Below are 21,275 nucleotides of genomic sequence, written 5' to 3' on the forward strand. Positions count from 1 at the left end.
TGGAAGAAAACCTGATGGAGTCTGCAAAAGACCTGAGACTGGGACGGAGATTTGTCTTCCAACAAGACAATGATCCAAAACATAAAGCAAAATCTACAATGGAATGGTTCAAAAATAAACATATCCAGGTGTTAGAATGGCCAAGTCAAAGTCCAGACCTGAATCCAATCGAGAATCTGTGGAAAGAACTGAAAACTGCTGTTCACAAATGCTCTCCATCCAACCTCACTGAGCTCGAGCTGTTTTGCAAGGAGGAATGGGAAAAAATGTCAGTCTCTCGATGTGCAAAACTGATAGAGACATACCCCAAGCGACTTACAGCTGTAATCGCAGCAAAAGGTGGCGCTACAAAGTATTAACTGAATAATTTTGCACGCCCAATTTTTCAGTTTTTGATTTGTTAAAAAAGTTTGAAATATCCAATAAATCTCGTTCCACTTCACGATTGTGTCCCACTTGTTGTTGATTCTTCACAAAAAAATACAGTTTTATATCTTTATGTTTGAAGCCTGAAATGTGGCAGAAGGTCGCAAAGTTAGGGTTAGGGTTAGGGATAACAACCTCTCCCTCAACGTGATCAAGACAAAAAAGATGATTGTGGACTACAGGAAAAGGAGGACAGAGCACACCCCCATTCTCATTGACGGGGCTGTAGTGGAGCAGGTTGAGGGCTTCAAGTTCCTTGGTGTGCACATCACCAACAAACTATCATGGTCCAAACACACCAAGACAGTCATGAAGAGGGCACAGCAAAGCCTTTCCTCCCCAGGAGACTGAAAGACTTGGCATGGGTCCCATTTGTTTGTAATAGGGATCGCCCCCTTGCTGAACTGATAGAAGCAGTTGATACTATTCTGAATATTTTAAACCTTTTCTGTCATCTGAATTAGTTATTTTATGAGATTTTTACTTTAATTGGCGTACCCCGGCCTCTGATCATTTGAAGAATATTCATTTTGACTTTAACCTGACTTTAGCCCCCACAAGTACCTATTGAGTGGTGTATTTGCTAATGACATCAGTGATCACTTTCCTATTGTATGTATTAGAGATAACAAACATAAAAACATTGATCCTCGTATAATTATGAAGATAAAACCTTGCACCATCCCTACGGTGAAGCATGGTGGTAGCAGCATCATGCTGTGGGGATGTTTTTCAGTGGCAGGGACTGGGAGACTAGTCAGGATCGAGGCAAAGATGAATGGAGCAAAGTACAGAGATCCTTGATGAAAAACTCTTGGTCTTAGTTATGGTCCGTCAATAAAGGAACACTGACAATGATACTCACGTCTGCCCCACTTCTTCCTATGTCTCCGGGAAAACCAATGTCGCCCCTTGGGCCTGGTGCCCCACAAAGTCCTCGTAACCCTGGCAATCCCGGAATCCCCATAAAGCCAGGGTCTCCCTTTGAAGGCTGGAGGAGCTCACAATCACAATCACCATCAATTCCTAAAAACAATGAGACAAAGTGAATAAGTAAGATAGAGGATTAGGGTTTCACTCATTTGTCAAAGGGGCCAATTACAGATATTGACATGATTCAAGGGGCCAGAAAATGGTGCACCATTCTTAATTATTTAATGTATGGTGGGCCACATTCAATTGGCTTGCAGGCCACATTTGGCCGGTGGGACGGACATATGTTGTGTTCTGAAACCCATGGCATAGGATACAGATGCAGGATCTTAATTTGATAATTTTTTTTGTGGATAAGAATATTTCTGCTTAGCAGGACAAGGGTTCTAAAAGGGTTCTAAAGTTTGTAATTTCCACATTGAAATTTCAGACTTGATTTGGGTTTGCCCTAACAAAAAATGTATCAACTCCTGTAAAAATTTACATTCATTATAATCCACATAACAATTTACATTTTCTGTTGCTGCAGGACTGTTTTCCTGCTGTAGCAAACTGTCTCGAATTAAGATCCTGCACCTGTATGAGAAAGGTACAGGATAGCAGTGTACAATAGAAGCCTACACACTGAGTGTACAAACATTAGGAACACCTGCTCTTTCCATGCCATAGACTGACCAGGTTAATCCAGCTGAAATCTATGATCCCTTATTGATGTCACCTATTAAATCCACTTATGTATTTTAGTCAGGTCTAATGGAACATTATGATGTTAAGAAAATTTGTTTCAAAGGAACAGAATAGGAGTTGGTCTACTGTATGTTATCTGGCTATGTTCCATGCCATAGGCTTATAGTCTTATTTATTTAGCTGACATGAAGTCCTGTGCCATTATTTTATTTTATATGATTTTATAGTAAGAAATTCTTACACTGAATTCACGGAACAAATATATAAACTCATCAAAGCAACAATTTCAAAGATTTTACTGAGTTATAGGGTAATCAGTCAAATGAAATGCATTAATTAAAATCTTAATCTATGGATTTCACATGACTAGGAATACAGATTTGCATCTGTTGGTCACAGATACCTTTAAAAAAAACAAGGTGCGTGGATCAGAATACCAGTCAGTATCTGCTGTGATCACCATTTACCTCATGCAGCGCGACACATCTCCTTCGCATTGAGTTGATCAGGCGGTTGATTGTGGCCTGCGGAATGTTGTCCCACTCTTAAAAAACTCTAGAGCACCTTTACTGCACACACAGAGGCACGTACAAAGCTCTCCCTCACCCTCCATTTGGTAAATCTGACCATAATTCCAGCCTCCTGATTCCCTCTTACAAGCTAAACTAAAGCAGGAAGCATCAGTGACTTGGTCAATAAAGAAGTGGTCAGATGACACAGATACTAAGCTACATTACTGTTTTGCTAGCACAGACTGGAATATGTTCCGGGATTCTTCCGATGGCATTGAGGAGTACACCACATCAGTCACTGGCTTCATCAATAAATGCATTGATGATGTCGTCCCCACAGTGACCGTACCTACATACCCCAACCAGAAGCCATGGATTACAGGCAACATCCGCACTGAGCTAAAGGGTAGAGTTGCCGATTTCAAGGAGCGGGACTCTAACCAGGATCCTTATAAGAAATGTAAGTAAGACCTTTAAACAGGTCAACATTCACAAAGCCGCAGGGCCAGACATTTACAAGGATGTGTTCTCCAAGCAAGCACTGACCAACTGGCAAGTGTCTTCACGGACATTTTCAACCTGTCTGTAATATCAACAAGTTTCAAGCAGACCACCATAGTGCCTGTGCCCAAGAACACTAAGGCCTTAGGGGCGGCAGGTAGCATAGTGGTTAGAGCATTGGGCCAGTAACCAAAAGGTTGCTAGATCGAATCGCTGACAAGGTAAAAATCTGTTATTCTGCCCCTGAACCAGGCAGTTAACCCACTGTTCCTAGGCTGTCATTGTAAATAAGAATTTGTTCTTTACTCACTTGCCTAGTTAAATAAAGGTAAAATACATTTTTAAAAAATGCCTAAATGACTGCCGACCCGTAGCACTCACATCTGTAGCCATGATGTGCTTTGAAAGGCTGGTCATGGCTCACATCAACACTATTATCCCAGAAACCCTAGACCCACTCCAATTTACATGCCACCCCAACAGATCCACAGATGATGCAATCCCTATTGCACTCCACACTGCCCTTTCCCACCTGGACAAAAGGAACACCAACATGAGAATGTTATTCATTGACTTCAGCTCAGTGTTAAACACCATAGTGCCCTCAAAGCTCATCACTAAGCTAAGGACCCTGGGACTAAACACCACCCAAACACACCAAGACAGTCATGAAGAGGGCACAGCAAAGCCTTTCCTCCCCAGGAGACTGAAAGACTTGGCATGGGTCCTCAGATCCTCAAAACGTTCTACAGCTGCACCATAGAGAGCATCCTGGTTGCATCACTGCCTGGTATGGCAACTGCTCGGCCTCCGACCCCAAGGCTCTACATAGGGTAGTGTGTATGGCCCAGTATGTAACTGGGGCCAAGCTTCCTGCCCTCCAGGACCTCTATACCAGGCAGTGTCAGAGGAAGGCCCTAAAGATGGCCAAAAACTCCAGCCACCCAAGTTCTCTCTACTAACGCACAGCAAGCAGTACCGGAGAGCCAAGTCTAGATCCAAAAGGCTTCTTAACAGCTTCTACCTTCTAGCCATAAGACTCCTGAACAGCTAATCAAATGGCTACCCAGACTATTTGCATTGTCCCCCCCCCCTGCTCTTTTGCACTGCTGCTACTCTCTGTTTAATGCATAGTCACTTTAACTTTATCAATGCATAGTCACTTTAACTCTACCTACATGTACATATTACCTCAATTACCTCAAGTAACATTGTGCACCCGCAAATTGACTCTGTACCGGTACCCCCTGTATATAGCCTCCCTACTGTTATTCTACTGCTGCTCTTAATTATTTGTTATTTTTATTTATTTTAAATTTTTCTTACAACTGCATTGTTGGTTAACTTCTTGGTGACAGGGGGCAGTATTTTCACGTCCGGATGAAATGCATGCCCAAAATCAACTGCCTGCAACTCATCCCCAGAAGATAAGATATGCATATTATTAGTATTTGGATTTGGAAAGAAAACACTCTGAAGTTTATATATTAGTTTTAGGATTTGGATAGAAAACAATCTTAAGTTTCTAAAACTGTTTGAATCATGTCTGTGAGTATAACAGAACTTATTTAGCAGGTGAAACCCCGAGGACAAGCCATTCAGACTTTTTTTTTTGATGGATTTTCATTGGGAATCCAGATTTCTAAGGGACCTTCTTGCAGTTCCTATTGCTTCCACTGGATGTCAACAGTCTTTAGAAATTGGTTGAGGTGTCACGACTCCTACCGAGGGTGGATCCCCTTCCTGTTTGGGTGGCGCTCGACGCTCGTCGTCACCGGCCTACTAGCTGCCACGGATCCTTTTTCCCCTTTCTGTTTATTGGTTTCACCTGTTTGTGTTTTAGGCTGATTAGTTGGGCTTTATTTACCAGTAGGCCCGCCTGCTCTTTGTGCGGGATTGTTTTGTGTAACTTGTGTGCACGTCTGTGGGTTACATGTTTCCCATTTCGTGGATTTTGCTGGACAGTTTCAGTCCCCGTGTTTGGGGCATTTGTTTTGTTGTGCGCCCTGTGTTTTCGTGGGGGTGGTTTATGTTCGCCGTTTTGTGCATTAAATATAGCACTACCCTGAACTCTCTGCTTCCTGAGCCTGACTTCTCACCCACTATACCCAGTACGTTACAGGAGGTTATTCCTTTGTGTAATGAAGAAGTACGGCCATCTTGAACGAGGGTCACTTGAAGTGTACTGTTAGATAGAGGAGCGTGACCAGAAAGCATGCCTCAGTTTGTTTTCTTCCTGTATTGAACACAGATCATCCCGTCTTCAATTTTATCGATTACTTACGTTAAAAAATACCTAAAGTTGTATTACAAAAGTAGTTTGAAAAGGTTTGGCAAAGTTTACAGGTAACTTTTGAGATATTTTGTAGTCACGTTGAGCAAGTTGGAACCAGTGTTTTTCTGGATCAAACGCGCCAAATACATTTATTTTTTGGATATATATCCACGGAATTAATCGAACAAAAGGACCATTTGTGATGTTTATGGGACATATTGGAGTGCCAACAAAAGAAGCTCATCAAAGGTAAGGCATGAATTCTATTTTTATTTCTGCGTTTTGTGTCGCGCCTGCAGGGTTGAAATATGGTTTCTCTCTTTGTTGACAGAGGTGCTATCCTCAGATAATAGCATCGTTTGCTTTCGCCAAAAAGCCTTTTTGAAATCTGACATGTTGGCTGGATTCACAACAAGTGTAGCTTTAATTTGCTATCTTACATGTGTGATTTAATGAAAGTTTGATTTTTATAGTAATTTATTTGAATTTGGCGCACTGCATTTTCCCTGGCTTTTGGCCAGGTGGTACGCTAGCGTCCCACATATCCCAGAGAGGTTAAGGGCTTGTAAGTAAGCATTCCACTGTAAGGTCTACTACACCTGTTGTATTCGGCGCATGTGACAAATATAATTTGATTAGTTTTTTTATTTAATTTGCTGTGTGAAGTTGATGGATATAGGCGGGAACTGGAACACGCTGTCATACACGTCAATCCAGAGCCTCCCAAACATGCTCAATGGGTGACATGTCTGGTGAGTATGCAGGCCATGGAAGAACAGGAACATTTTCAGATTCCAGGACTTGCGTACAGATCCTTGCAACATGGGGCTGTGCATTATCATGCTGAAACATGAGGTGATGGCGGCGGATGAATGGCACGACAATGGGCCTCAGGATCTCATCACAGTATCTCTGTGTATTCAAATTGCCATCGATAAAATGCAATTGTGTTTGATGTCCGTAGCTTGTGCCTGCCCATTCCATAACCCCACCGCCATCATGGGTCACTCTGTTGACAACATTGACATCAGCAAAATGCTAGCCCACATGACACCATACACACTCGGTATTGTTAAAACCAGGATTCATCCGTGGAGAGCACACTTCTCCAGCATGCCAGTGGCCATTGAATGTGAATATTTGCCCATTGAACTTGGTTACAATAGCAAGCTGCAGTCAAGTCAAGCTGAGGATGACGAGCACGCAGATGAGCTTCCCTGAGACGGTTTCTGACAGTTTATGCATAAATTCTTTGGTTGTGCAAACCCACAGTTTCATCAGCTGTCCAGATGGCTGGTCTCAGACGATCCTGCAGGTGAAGAAGCCAGATGCAGAGGTGCTGGGCTTGTTACACATGGTCATCGGATGTGGGGCCAGTTGGACGTACTGCTAAATTCTCTAAAACGACTTTTGGAGGTGGCTTATAGTAGAGAAATTAACATTCAATTCTCTGAGAAAAGCTTTGGTGGACATTCCTGCAGTCAGCATGCCAATTGCATGCGTCCTCAAAACTTTCACACTCCCACATTGTGTCGTGTGACAAAACTGCACATTTTAGAGTGGCCTTAGTATTGTCCCCAGCACTAGGTGCACCTGTGTAATGATTATGCTATTTAATCAGCTGCTTGATATGCCACACCTGTCAGGTGGATGGATAATCTTGGCAAAGGATAAATGCTTTTTGTATCGTATAGAACATTTCTGGGATCTTCAATTTCAGTTCATGAAACATGGGACCAACACTTTACATGTTGCGTTTATATTTTTGTTCAGTATATTTTTACCATTCCAGAGCAAGTGCTCATATGAGGTGGCTATGTTGAATTCAAAAGTGATCATTTGAAACATTTGATTTAGAGTTATATGGTAACTTTAGTTGTGAATGACACAAAATTGGAATGTCTTAAAAACCAAAACATATATGGGGTGATATTCTGCCCACTCTCTATGCCATGGGTTCTCCAACGCTGTTGCAGCTACCCAGTGCTTCATTTGGCAAACCAAGTGAAATCTGTTTGGGAACATCGATAGTAACATGTTTTCGGCAAACAAAACATATTTCACTAAACTGTTGACAGCCCCTCTGCACACTCGAGAAATGAATAAAGGAAAGAGGAGGAAATGGAAACACATGGTGGTGAGACATTCTGTATAGCTGAAGGTAATGTGTCACCCAATGAATTATGAAAATATAAAACATTCTCTATTACTAGGCTATTCAAAATCAAATACAAATTCACTACAAGTGTAGGCAAACTGTAAGCCATCCAGATTTTTCAACGAACCAACAGCATTGCCTAGGGCAGCGTTTCCCAAACTCGGTCCTCGGGACCCCAAGGGGTGTATTCCGATGATCAAAGCTTGATGATTAGTTGATTATTTTAATCGGCTGTGTATTGTTATGGCAAAAAACAAATCGTGCATCCCTTGGGGCCCAGAGGACCGAGTTTGGGAAACCCTGGCCTAGGGCTATACGTTGTCTCCCAGACTCGTGTATAGACATTTTGGAGCGTAGCATAAGGTAACCAGTCCATCCAGTATGCATAATAATACAGTCCACACTCGAAGGCGATAACTCAAATGTATTTAATTTTGGAATATGAAACCAAGACATCGTAAATCTGTTTTGTTATTCTGCCATTCGCAATATGTATTGGCTATGTATTGTATGGCACAACGGCACAATCATACATTTTATTCCAGTTTTTTGGGGACTTGGGCTCATAAGCCTATGCACATGCATAAGCTCTAATATGCTTATGGGTGTTTTGAATGAATCATCACCTTAGAAAGCGCTGTCCATTTCATTGTGTTAGGCTTTGAAAACAACATCCACAGCAACCGTCTTTTACACTCAGTTTCAACCTGCTGTTGAATTTCTTTCTTCAAATTGATCCTCACAGTGAGTTTTAAAAGCACAACACTGTTTTGATGATAAGTGTTTGACGTAATTTGTTATTGTATTTACATTGATGTAAGTGGTTAGAGCCCTGAGTACCAGACCATTAGGACCTGATGGTAGTTAGCACGTTGGGTACTACCAAAGCATGTCCAGAGTGCATGAAAGGAGATCACATGGCATGTGGAATTTTACCGCGGTCATGACTCATGACTGCCGGTGTGTCGGTAATACAGTCACCGCAACAGCCCTAGACACATGTTCTAATAATTCCACATGAATAAATCCATGTTACATAACAACTCACCTTTGCTACCAGGGAACCCTGCAGATCCAGGAGGACCTTGATCTCCATCTGCTCCAGGCTCTCCTGGTGAACCAGGGGTGCAGTACGTACCTGCAGCACAACCATGATTACACACCTTAATCGAATATCCCAAAGGCTGAGTGAAGACGTACACAAATATTTTGAGAGATCAATTCAATAGAATCCACAGTGCACTATTCATACAGTATGTTTTTATCCTATGGTCGAATGAAATCATTGTTTTGGGTACTGTAAAAATGACTGCTACTACAATGCAGACTCCCCTCAAAGGAATTCCAGGATCTAATAAAGTGCATGTCTAAATGATGGTGTTTATCTTGAGAATATCTTGAGAATTAATTCAAACCAGTGAAACAGGAGTGCTCACCTCCACAACCTATGTGGCGCCCACCCAACACACATCACAAGACACACGATGATGTCATACGAGGGGCACACACAGAATGATGACATCATCCCGGGTGGGACACAATGATGACATCATTGCAGGAGACACAAAGGCATGCAGATCAGACATAGGCTTAGCAAAACAAACACAAGTGGAATATTAGCTGACAAGATGATGAAAAATGGAAGCAAACTACACTCATAGAATTAGTGGTGACTCGAGGAATCCTGGAGATCCTCAAGGAACCCCTGGAGTTCCTCAAGGAACCATTGGTATATTTGCACCTTTGGTTAGTTGAGGGGTTCTTGGAGGAACCTTTAATGTTTCAATGTAGCAAAGGGTTCCTAGAATAACCATGGACTACAGGCATGGCTTAGTAGGGGCATGGCTTTCAGATGTCACTTTTAATGCCACCCGTGGGAGTAAATGTCATTCCTGTTCATCTGTTCTGTTGTATTGGTTGAACAGTGACAGGTTTGTATCTTCAATGAGGCGTACTGAGGTGTAAGAGTTCCTCAAGAGCATATGCAAATCCTATAGTTGGAATAGTTACCACTTTATTACTCATCAGTAATGTTAATAATATCAATATTATATTAGAATTTGTAATATGCCTAAATATTCAAGGAACATTTTAATTTGCAGTGTACAAACTTAACATGATGAACAGGCCTAGAGACCCACAGTGGAGGTGTCATTAATACTCATAAAACCTAGCGGTCAAACAGGGAAATGGTTTAACCATTTTTCCACCATGCATTTTTTCTATGGGGGATATTAGAAAAACTTAAAATAAGGGCTGTGTTTGTGTATGCTTACCCTGGCGTGACATTTTGATAACCATGTAAATCTTTCCCGGACAAGGTGACTTTTATCAATATATTCGGCTTAATTTACTCTCAGATTCAAAAATGCTAATTAGCATCAAAGTAGACAAAGCAAGACTACAAATCCCTGCAAGCTCCTGCACAACATCTCTAGCTGGCACCTTTGCTAACAGGTACATTTAAGGAATGTAGCCAATTTATTCATTACTATATTTAGCTAGCAATAGATAGTTAATCCAGAGATTCTTACCTTTGCCTCTATTTGGCAGTCTCGTCTAGATCATCATGGCATTTGTAGTTCTTTCTGATAGTCACATTAACAACTAATTAGCATTTCATTGGTTGGGGTTAAATACAGGCGAATATATTGATAAAAGTTACCTTGTCTGAGAGAGATTTACATGGTTATCAAAATGTCATGTTAGGGTAAGCCTACACAAAACACAGACCTTATTTTAAGTGTTTCTAAAATCAACTATGGGAAATATTAATGGTAGAAAAACGATTGGAACCATTTCCCTGTTTGACCGCTAGGTTTTATGGGTATTATGACTCATACTGTGGTACTCTATGACATTTACTCAATTGGGTGGCCAAAAATAACTACCTGAAAGCCATGCCTTCAATAAGCAATGCCTCCAATCTTCCGATAGGTTGCCACGTCTACAATATATTTTTTTAAAGGTTCAAAATCGAACCCCTCCCATTACAAAAAGGTTCCTGTTTCAACCATTACAGACGGGTTCCTCGAAGACCCTTTCCACCCCACAGGCTCCTTTACTTCTAAGAGTGTACACACAACAACATTGCAATACAAGCTGTAAAGAACTTAATAACATTATCTACAGTACCAACACGAGTTCCACATTCACAAGCCAGAACCGAGTCTACAGTAGGTGTTGAGTGTTTAAATCCACATTCAGATGCTATGACAATGAATGCATCGAATATCAAGTAGAAGACAGGCCATGTTCTATGAGAGAAGTGCAGGAGATGGGGACAAAATGCACTTGAGGTTACAAACCTGGGGGGCCGCGCTCTCCTTTCAGACCACTGAGGCCTGCTGTGCCCGGTTTACCAGGCTCTCCGGGTGTAGGCCCGTTCTGGTAGTGCATCCCTGGCTCTCCTTTAACCCCCTTGGTGCCAGTCATCCCTATTGGGCCAGGCTCACCATTGGTACCTGAGGAGAGGCAGCATGGCATGGTAAGGTAGAGTTACAGTACAAAGACCTTATTAGACACACACGCACATGTATATAAACAAGCACGCTCACACTGGGGCTGAACTGTATTTTGAGATGGGGGGTATTAGTACTGGCCAGGGGACTTTTGGGTCACTGACCAGGTATTGATACCCCAGGCAGTCCTTGGCGGCCGTGCATCCCCATCTCCCCAACATCTCCAGGTGGTCCTGGTCTTCCAGGCAGCCCCGACTCCCCTGGCATCCCTGAAACAACAGGTTACCATGGGAGTCACAATTACTGCATTAAATGGGTTATAGTTGTAACTCTTCACTAGCTATATAGGTTTCCAACCAATTGGCAATAGACAGCAAATATTCTCAAATCTGCATAAAGAATATGCACATTTTCCAACCAGCTGTGTGTTTCCACCAAACTGACTTGTTGCAATTAAAATCAGTGCGTGATCTACTTTTTTCCTTACGTTTTCATGTACCAAATAAAAATTTGAAGTTCAATGTGTTTCTATCGCACTTTCAACTCTACTGATAGTTTTGACACAAAAACTGTTGCGTTAAATAGCAAATGTGCCTATTCTGGTCTTGCACATGCCCTCTAGCCAACAGCTCACAGATACAGTGCAGGTAACTTCCTCTGAGTTTATGTACAAGGCACTGTACATGGGTTATTTTTGGTTGATTGTTCTAGATCCTTAAGTGAGGAGTGTCAGCATGTATATAAAGACACTAGACACCAGACCTCCATAGTCCATTATTTAAAGATTATAATGCTGAATCACATGTCTTGGAGGCATATCTCACTCTGATACAACCAGTGGGAGAAATGTCTAGAAACATTTTCTCAAATGTTTTCTTCAAGTTTCATTATGGTTGAGCCATACTACTAAATGTAAATAGTCATCAAACCATGGAGTACTAGTATGGTTCTAGATATAACCTGCTATTGGTTCTACCTGGAATCCAGTGTATAAAGTTCTTCATGAGAGGGTTCTGCAAAGCACCAGACATGGTTCCCTTACAGGGACAAATCAAATAACCCTTTTTTTATGTATGGGTTCTAAGTAGCACCAAAAAGGGTTCCTACTTAGAACACTGGTGCTACTTATAAACAGGTTCTCCAAGGCCTCAAAAAGAGTTACCCTACAGGAACAATGAGTATTAACTGGAACCTTTTGTGTATGAAAAACATGATCAGTTGATTTGATATCTGGGATAGTGTGAATGGATGTTACTACCTGCACAGGTATTTGATTTATTTCTAAGAACGACACATCCATAAAGACTAACTGACGAGAGTGACATATCTTTATAAAGTCTTATCACAGTTGGTTTATGAAAATCAGTTTTAGTGATACAGTGAATTTCTTAACAGACAATGTGCTCACCTCTACAAGCTGTACGGCGGTCATGTAACACACACCCCGACCCACAAGACACACGATGATGATGTCATGCCAGGGGGAAAAACAATGATGACATCATGCCAGGACACACACACAATATGCCCACAAAGTCCCATTCTCCTTTATCGTTTAGTCAATCAATCTTTCCCGTCAGTTTCCTTACGAGTGAGTCTCAGTAGAGATCCGGGGAGTGTTACAGAAATCATGTTACGGTGCGTGAATGAGGACCCAAAAGCGAATTAACTTAAACAGAGCTTCTTTAATTACCAAACATAGGTAGGCTCAGACGGACCGGCAGATTCCGACAGGACAAGACAAGGTTACAGCAAACATGACGACAGTCTGGTTCAGGCATGAAACACAACAAACAAGAATCCGACAAGGACAGGAACAAAAACAGAGAGAGATATAGGGGACTAATCAGAGGGAAAAAGGGAACAGGTGGGAAAAGGGGTGACGAGGTGGTTAGGAGGAGACAAGGCACAGCTGGGGGAAAGAGGGGGAGAAAAGGTAACCTAACAACGACCAGCAGAGGGAGACAGGGTGAAGGGAAAGGACAGAGACAAGACACAACATGACAGTACATGACAGTACCCCCCCACTCACCGAGCGCCTCCTGGCGCACTCGAGGAGGAAACCTGGCGGCAACGGAGGAAATCCTCGATCAGCGCACGGTCCAGCACGTCCCGAGAGGGAACCCAACTCCTCTCCTCAGGACCGTACCCCTCCCAATCTACGAGGTACTGGTGACCACGGCCCCGAGGACGCATGTCCAAAATTCTACGGACCCTGTAGATGGGTGCGCCCTCGACAAGGATGGGGGGGGGGGGGGAAGACGAGCGGGGGCGCGAAGGACGGGCTTGATGCAGGAGACATGGAAGACCGGGTGGACGCGACGAAGGTATCGCGGAAGAAGAAGTCGAACTGCGACAGGATTAATGACCCGAGAAATACTGAACGGACCAATGAACCGCGGGGTCAACTTGCGAGAAGCCGTCTTAAGGGGAAGGTTCTGAGTGGAGAGCCAAACTCTCTGACCGCGACAATATCTAGGACTCTTAGTTCTACGCTTATTAGCAGCCCTCACAGTCTGCGTCCTATAACGGCAAAGTGCAGACCTGACCCTCTTCCAGGTGCGCTCGCAACGTTGGACAAAAGCCTGAGCGGAGGGGACGCTGGACTCGGCGAACTGAGATGAGAACAGCGGAGGCTGGTACCCGAGGCTACTCTGAAAAGGAGATAGCCCGGTCGCAGACGAAGGAAGCGAGTTGTGGGCGTATTCTGCCCAGGGGAGCTGTTCTGACCAAGACGCAGGGTTGCGAAAAGAAAGACTGCGTAAGATGCGACCAATAGTCTGATTGGCCCGTTCTGCTTGACCGTTAGACTGGGGGTGAAAGCCGGAAGAGAGACTGACGGAAGCCCCAATCAAACGGCAAAACTCCCTCCAAAATTGAGACGTGAATTGCGGACCTCTGTCCGAAACGACGTCTGACGGAAGGCCATGAATTCTGAAAACATTCTCGATGATGATTTGTGCCGTCTCTTTAGCAGAAGGAAGCTTAGCAAGGGGAATGAAATGAGCCGCCTTAGAGAACCTATCGACAACCGTAAGAATAACAGTCTTCCCCGCTGACGAAGGCAGTCCGGTGACAAAATCTAAGGCGATGTGAGACCACGGTCGAGAGGGAATAGGAAGCGGCCTGAGACGGCCGGCAGGAGGAGAGTTACCGGACTTAGTCTGCGCGCAGACCGAACAAGCAGCCACGAAACGACGCGTGTCATGCTCCCGGGTGGGCCACCAAAAACGCTGGCGAATGGAAGCAAGCGTACCCCGAACGCCAGGGTGGCCGGCTAACTTGGCAGAGTGAGCCCACTGAAGAACGGCCAGACGAGTAGGAACGGGAACGAAAAGAAGGTTCCTAGGACAAGCGCGCGGCGACGGAGTGTGAGTGAGCGCTTGTTTTACCTGCCTCTCAATTCCCCAGACAGTCAACCCGACAACACGCCCCTCAGGGAGAATCCCCTCGGGGTCAGTGGAGGCTACTGAAGAACTGAAGAGACGAGACAAAGCATCAGGCTTGGTGTTCTTAGAGCCCGGACGATAAGAAATCACGAACTCGAAACGAGCGAAAAACAGCGCCCAACGCGCCTGACGCGCATTAAGTCGTTTGGCAGAACGGATGTACTCAAGGTTCCTATGGTCAGTCCAAACGACAAAAGGAACGGTCGCCCCCTCCAACCACTGTCGCCATTCGCCTAGGGCTAACCGGATGGCGAGCAGTTCGCGGTTACCCACATCATAGTTACGTTCCGACGGCGACAGGCGATGAGAAAAATACGCGCATGGGTGGACCTTGTCGTCAGAGAGGGAGCGCTGAGAAATAATGGCTCCCACGCCCACCTCTGACGCGTCAACCTCGACAACGAACTGTCTAGAGACGTCAGGTGTAACAAGGATAGGAGCGGATGTAAAACGATTCTTGAGGAGATCAAAAGCTCCCTGGGCGGAAACGGACCACTTAAAGCACGTCTTGACAGAAGTAAGGGCTGTGAGAGGAGCTGCCACCTGACCGAAATTACGGATGAAACGACGATAGAAGTTCGCGAAGCCGAGAAAGCGCTGCAGCTCGACGCGTGACTTAGGGACGGGCCAATCAATGACAGCTTGGACCTTAGCGGGATCCATCTTAATGCCTTCAGCGGAAATAACAGAACCGAGAAATGTGACGGAGGAGGCATGAAAAGTGCACTTCTCAGCCTTCACAAAAAGACAATTCTCTAAAAGGCGCTGGAGGACACGTCGAACGTGCTGAACATGAATCTGGAGTGACGGTGAAAAAATCAGGATATCGTCAAGGTAAACGAAAACAAAGATGTTCAGCATGTCTCTCAGGACATCATTGACTAATGCCTGAAAGACAGCTGGAGCGTTAGCGAGGCCGAAAGGAAGAACCCGGTATTCAAAGTGCCCTAACGGAGTGTTAAACGCCGTCTTCCACTCGTCCCCCTCCCTGATGCGCACGAGATGGTAAGCGTTACGAAGGTCCAACTTAGTAAAAAACCTGGCCCCCTGCAGGATCTCGAAGGCTGAAGACATAAGAGGAAGCGGATAACGATTCTTCACTGTTATGTCATTCAGCCCTCGATAATCTATGCAGGGGCACAGAGACCCGTCCTTCTTCTTGACAAAAAAAAACCCCGCTCCGGCGGGAGAGGAGGAGGGGACTATGGTACCGGCGTCAAGAGCTACAGACAAATAATCTTCGAGAGCCTTACGTTCGGGAGCCGACAGAGAGTATAGTCTACCCCGGGGGGGGGGGTGGTTCCCGGAAGGAGATCAATACTACAATCATACGACCGGTGTGGAGGAAGAGAGGTGGCCCTGGACCGACTGAACACCGTGCGCAGATCGTGATATTCCTCCGGCACCCCTGTCAAATCACCAGGCTCCTCCTGTGAATAAGAGACAGAGGAAACAGGAGGGATAGCAGACATTAAACATTTCACATGACAAGAGACGTTCCAGGAGAGGATAGAATTACTAGACCAATTAATGGAAGGATTATGACAAACTAGCCAGGGATGGCCCAAAACAACAGGTGTAAAAGGTGAACGAAAAATTAAAAAAGAAATGGTTTCACTATGATTACCAGAAACAGTGAGGGTTAAAGGTAGCGTCTCACGCTGAATCCTGGGGAGAGGACTACCATCCAGGGCGAACAAGGCCGTGGGCTCCTTTAACTGTCTGAGAGGAATGTCATGTTCCCGAGCCCAGGTCTCGTCCATAAAACAGCCCTCCGCCCCAGAGTCTATTAAGGCACTGCAGGAAGCTGACGAACCGGTCCAGCGTAGATGGACCGACAAGGTAGTGCAGGATCTTGAAGGAGAGACAGGAGTAGTAGCGCTCACCAGTAGCCCTCCGCTTACTGACGAGCTCTGGCCTTTTACTGGACATGAAGTGACAAAATGACCAGCGGAACCGCAATAGAGACAGAGGCGGTTGGTGATTCTCCGTTCCCTCTCCTTAGTCGAGATGCGGATACCTCCCAGCTGCATGGGCTCAGCACCCGAGCCGGCAGAGGAAGATGGTAGTGATGCGGAGAGGGGGGCGACGGAGAGCGCGAGCTCCTTTCCACGAGCTCGGTGACGAAGATCAACCCGTCGCTCAATGCGAATAGCGAGTTCAATCAAGGAATCCACGCTGGAAGGAACCTCCCGGGAGAGAATCTCATCCTTTACCTCTGTGCGGAGACCCTCCAGAAGACGAGCGAGCAAGGCCGGCTCGTTCCAGCCACTGGAGACAGCAAGAGTGCGAAACTCAATAGAGTAGTCTGTTATGGATCGATTGCCTTGACATAGGGAAGACAGGGCCCTGGAAGCCTCCTCCCCAAAAACAGATCGATCAAAAACCCGTATCATCTCCTCCTTAAAGTCCTGATACTGGTTAGTACACTCAGCCCTTGCCTCCCAGATTGCCGTGCCCCACTCACGAGCCCGTCCAATAAGGAGAGATATGACGTAGGCGACACGAGCAGTGCTCCTGGAGTTAGTGTTGGGCTGGAGAGAAAACACAATATCACACTGGGTGAGGAACGAGCGGCATTCAGTGGGCTCCCCAGAGTAACACGGCGGGTTATTGATTCTGGGCTCCGGAGATTCGAAAGCCCTGGAAGTGGCCGGTGGATCGAGGCGGAGATGGTGAACCTGTTCTGTGAGGTTGGAGACTTGGGTGGCCAGGGTCTCAACGGCATGTCGAGCAGCAGACACTTCCTGCTCGTGTCTGCCTAGCATCGCTCCCTGGATCCCGACGGCTGAGTGGAGAGGATCCGAAGTCGCTGGGTCCATTCTTGGTCGGATTCTTCTGTTACGGTGCGTGAATGAGGACCCAAAAGCGAATTAACTTAAACAGAGCTTCTTTAATTACCAAACATAGGTAGGCTCAGACGGACCGGCAGATTCCGACAGGACAAGACAAGGTTACAGCAAACATGACGACAGTCTGGTTCAGGCATGAAACACAACAAACAAGAATCCGACAAGGACAGGAACAAAAACAGAGAGAGATATAGGGGACTAATCAGAGGGAAAAAGGGAACAGGTGGGAAAAGGGGTGACGAGGTGGTTAGGAGGAGACAAGGCACAGCTGGGGGAAAGAGGGGGAGAAAAGGTAACCTAACAACGACCAGCAGAGGGAGACAGGGTGAAGGGAAAGGACAGAGACAAGACACAACATGACAGTACATGACAAATCATGTCTTTCACCAGCTTCTACCCGGAAATGTAATTTGACTAGATTGCCTATTTATTTTGGAGGGTTAAAACATTGTACTACATTTAAACAGTACAAAGCCCCGAGGATAACACATGAAAGCACTATACAAAACTTATTTCCAATGTAGTCAATGAGCTAAATAAAATGCCATTATCATGTTTGTCACCATTCCTGGAGTGGAACTGAACCGATGGAGAGAGGGAGCAACTAAATGGAAGAGGAGAATGGTAAACGGGCTATTGACCATGCCAGCATGCAGTGCATTTTTTTTTTTAACATAACGTTGGTTCTTAGAGGACCATGGAGTTAAGTCTGCTATGTGGTTTTTATATTTTGCCTTGGAAAATCCAGGTTTGTGTGAGAACATTTGTTTTTAGATCACTCATATCACTATGTCAGGTCCCATGCTTGAGAAAACACATTCTCGGAGTCTAATGTAAAGCTAAGACACAGTAACATCCATGGGTTAGTGAGAGTATTAATCTACTACGATATCACTAACGGGTCAATGGTGTCCGAGGACTGTATATGTTGAAAACAAAGCACTTACCTGTATAATTAACCTGCCTGAACTCTGTCAGTCCTTTGGGACCAAGATCTCCTTGGAACCCCTTGGAGACATTTACAAAGATATCACATTAACGTCACGTCACATAAGATACTAAATAACACCACATTAATGAAAATCAAATGGGTGATCTCAGTGAGATTGGATGGGGAATAGTTAAGAGTTAAGCGTTGCTTTCTGAAATATATTAAGTAAGTATTTTATAAGTATTTTCTGACTTTATTGAACAGATAAAGAGAGAGAATGACAGTGGGGAAAGGTAGAGAGAGGTTGTGTCAAAGGGCAGTAGGCCAGATTCAAACCTATGCCGACACCGTACAGAGAGCGCTGTTTTCTACAGTGAGACCGGCTAACCTTGGGTCCCTCCGTTCCTATCAGACCAGGTAGGCCAGGGCTCCCGAGGATCCCCTGAACATATGAGAAATCATGGTAATTAGAGCACAATCAACACACACACACAGTTGTATTTAATACGGTGACGAAACTGCTGCATACCTTTACACCAGGTGGCCCAGGGAAGCCAGGATATCCAAGAAGACCCTAATAACACAATAAAATACTATTGTTATCCACTATACGTGCAGTGCTGTAAAGTAACTCAGTAGAAATACTTTGAAGTACTACTTAACTCGTTTTTTTGGGGGTATCTGCACTTTACTACTAATATTTTTGACAACTTTTACTCCACTACATTCCTAATGAAAATATATACTTTTTACCTCCATACATTTTCCCTGATACCCAAAAGGACTGGAAAATGGACAGGAAAATGACATTTACTTTTGATACTTAAGTATATTTTAGCATTTAATATTGCTTTTGACACTTAAGTAAATTTAAAACTAGACTTTTATTCAAGTAGTACTTTACTGGGTGACTTTCACTTTCTATTAACATGTCTTTACTTTTACTCAAGTATGACAATTGGATACTTTTTCCACCACTGCCTATGTGTTACAGTAAAGAGATGAGTAGCTTGAGTAAGGCGGTCTTTTTGAGTGTAGGCCTGTGATGTTGTGTATGCACCACAAGATGGTGATCCCCTGCAGGCATTTTGTTTCAAAACATGTGGCCCTGAAATGCAAAGAAGTAGAAGCAGGGCAGGAAAGCTCTGCACAAAGTAAAAGCTTCTTAGAAGTGAGAGGAAACCCATAAGAGTGACCACGTCCGATAGGGAAAGTACAGGTTAGGCATTAGGGTCCTTTTCCAATACACTCTCAGCTTAAAACATCACCATACAGTAGCGTGAATGGAAAACTAAAGATTCCTTGGGTGAAATATATATTCCAAATCTAATGTAATATGAAACTAATGAATGATCTATGAGGGGGAGGGGGGGTAAGTTGAGCCATAGCGGTAAGTTGAGCCACCATTGCTTCTAGGAAACTATACAAGAAAATATATAATTTGACCAGATATAAAAAGTAATCATTCCATGGACTCTGTGAAATTGGTAAGCAAGTTAGGTCCCCAATAAATATTTTCACCAAATCAAATGATTTTTTGTGTTAGAGGTTTCATGATGCTCGTATATAAACCAGCTGGATAATTTTAGGATTGTTCTATACGTCAATAGGAAGTCTCTATAAGCTTAAATATGAGGTCCTAAACATAGCATGAAAGTGCTTTCTTAGGGCTGTGGCTAACACAGTCCAAATCCTTGCCTTGAGGTAAGTTGAACCAATAGTTGAGCCAATGGCAAGTTGAGCAAATGTAAATGTTTTCTTCCCAAGCGTAATGCAAGGCATTATTATCACTCTGGTATGAGATAACAACAAGTCCTGGCCTATGTTTAATGTGTTTTTAAAAAAGTACAAAGTGTTTGTTAGGTGTTAAGCCTGTGTTAAAAGAGGCTTAAATATTTAAAGGACAAAAAAGTTATAGTGATTGTGTTGAAGTGTGTGCGGGAAATAAAGATAGACATGATCTTAAAAAGGTAGTGGTAATATTTCATTCAGAAAAAGTTGTAGGCGGCTTCACTTACTCTGTCCCGTGACTCAACCCCCCATGCCCTGGTTAAGTGTGCCAAGAGACCAATTTTTTTGGACAAGCTATGTTTTCAAAACTGTAGTGGTTACATGAATTTAGATTATTTCCAGTGTTAAACAACATCCTGAAATATATGTAGATATCTTTGTTAGAGAGAACACTTCTTAGATCCACTTCAATCAGTGTATATGAAGGGGAGGAGACAGGTTAAAGAAGGATTTTTACGCCTTGAGACAATTGAGACATGGATTGTGTATGTGTGCCATTCAGAGACTGAATGGACAAGACAACATATTTAAGTGCCTTTCACGCTCAACAGTTTCCTGTGTGTATCAAGAATGGTCCACCGCCCTCAAGGACATCCAGCCAACTTGACACACTGGAGTCAACATGGGCCATCATCCCTGTGGAATGCTTTTGACACCTTTTAGAGTCCATGCCCTGACAAGTTGAGGCTGTTCTGAGGACAAAAGGGGGGTTCAACTAAATATTAGGAAGGTGTTCCGAATGTTTGGTTTACTCCGCGTATTTCCCTTGACGGAGTGATGCTGAATGTAAAAATTGGCTCAACTTACCCCATTCTTCACTATTACTCTGCAATATTGACTATGACTTGAGGTTTTTCCTGACAATGTTCCGTGTGGCTCAGTTGGTAGAGCATGGTGCTTGCAATGCCAAGGTTGTGGGTTTGATTCCCATGGGGTGCCAGTATGAAAATGTATGCACTCACTACTGTAAGATGCTTTGGATAAAAGCTTCTGCTAAATTACCAAAATGTAACCTGATCAGGAAAAACTCCAGACCTTGGGTAAAGGTTGTCTAGGCTCAAGAGTTTTTCCAGGTCAGGTCACAAGGTGAGGGAAAATGCTTATCCCTAACCATAACATCCCTCAGGAGCATACTCAAAGTGGAGAATCAAGTCATTAGCATCTCTTACCCTGACTCCAGGAAATCCGATGATTCCCTTTTCTCCTTTTATCCCTGTCAACGAGTCGAATCCCTGAAAAATCAATCACTCACAGATTACTAACACACAATTAGACATTATGGTACAGGGTAAGGCAACC

At 44.1% G+C, this 21,275-nt stretch overlaps 1 protein-coding gene across 4 annotated transcripts in view; it reads right to left on the reverse strand.

Annotated features, from left to right (window-relative positions):
- The window catches only part of col4a4 (collagen, type IV, alpha 4), a 159,463-nt gene that overhangs the window by 64,185 nt on the left and 74,003 nt on the right, over positions 1-21,275 (reverse strand). For all 4 annotated transcript variants that reach the window (XM_090224153.1, XM_090224154.1, XM_090224155.1 and 1 more), the window contains 8 exons: positions 21,146-21,208; positions 18,715-18,759; positions 18,574-18,627; positions 18,202-18,262; positions 11,118-11,222; positions 10,801-10,956; positions 8,541-8,630; positions 1,292-1,452 (listed from right to left, as the gene is read on the reverse strand). In XM_090224153.1, coding sequence (XP_090080279.1) covers positions 1,292-1,452; positions 8,541-8,630; positions 10,801-10,956; positions 11,118-11,222; positions 18,202-18,262; positions 18,574-18,627; positions 18,715-18,759; positions 21,146-21,208 — 735 coding nt within the window. The remainder of the gene's footprint in view (positions 1-1,291; positions 1,453-8,540; positions 8,631-10,800; positions 10,957-11,117; positions 11,223-18,201; positions 18,263-18,573; positions 18,628-18,714; positions 18,760-21,145; positions 21,209-21,275) is intronic.

Source organism: Oncorhynchus mykiss, chromosome 27 (assembly GCF_057628025.1).
Source record: "Oncorhynchus mykiss isolate SJ-2025 chromosome 27, ASM5762802v1, whole genome shotgun sequence".
Lineage (NCBI taxonomy): Eukaryota > Metazoa > Chordata > Actinopteri > Salmoniformes > Salmonidae > Oncorhynchus > Oncorhynchus mykiss.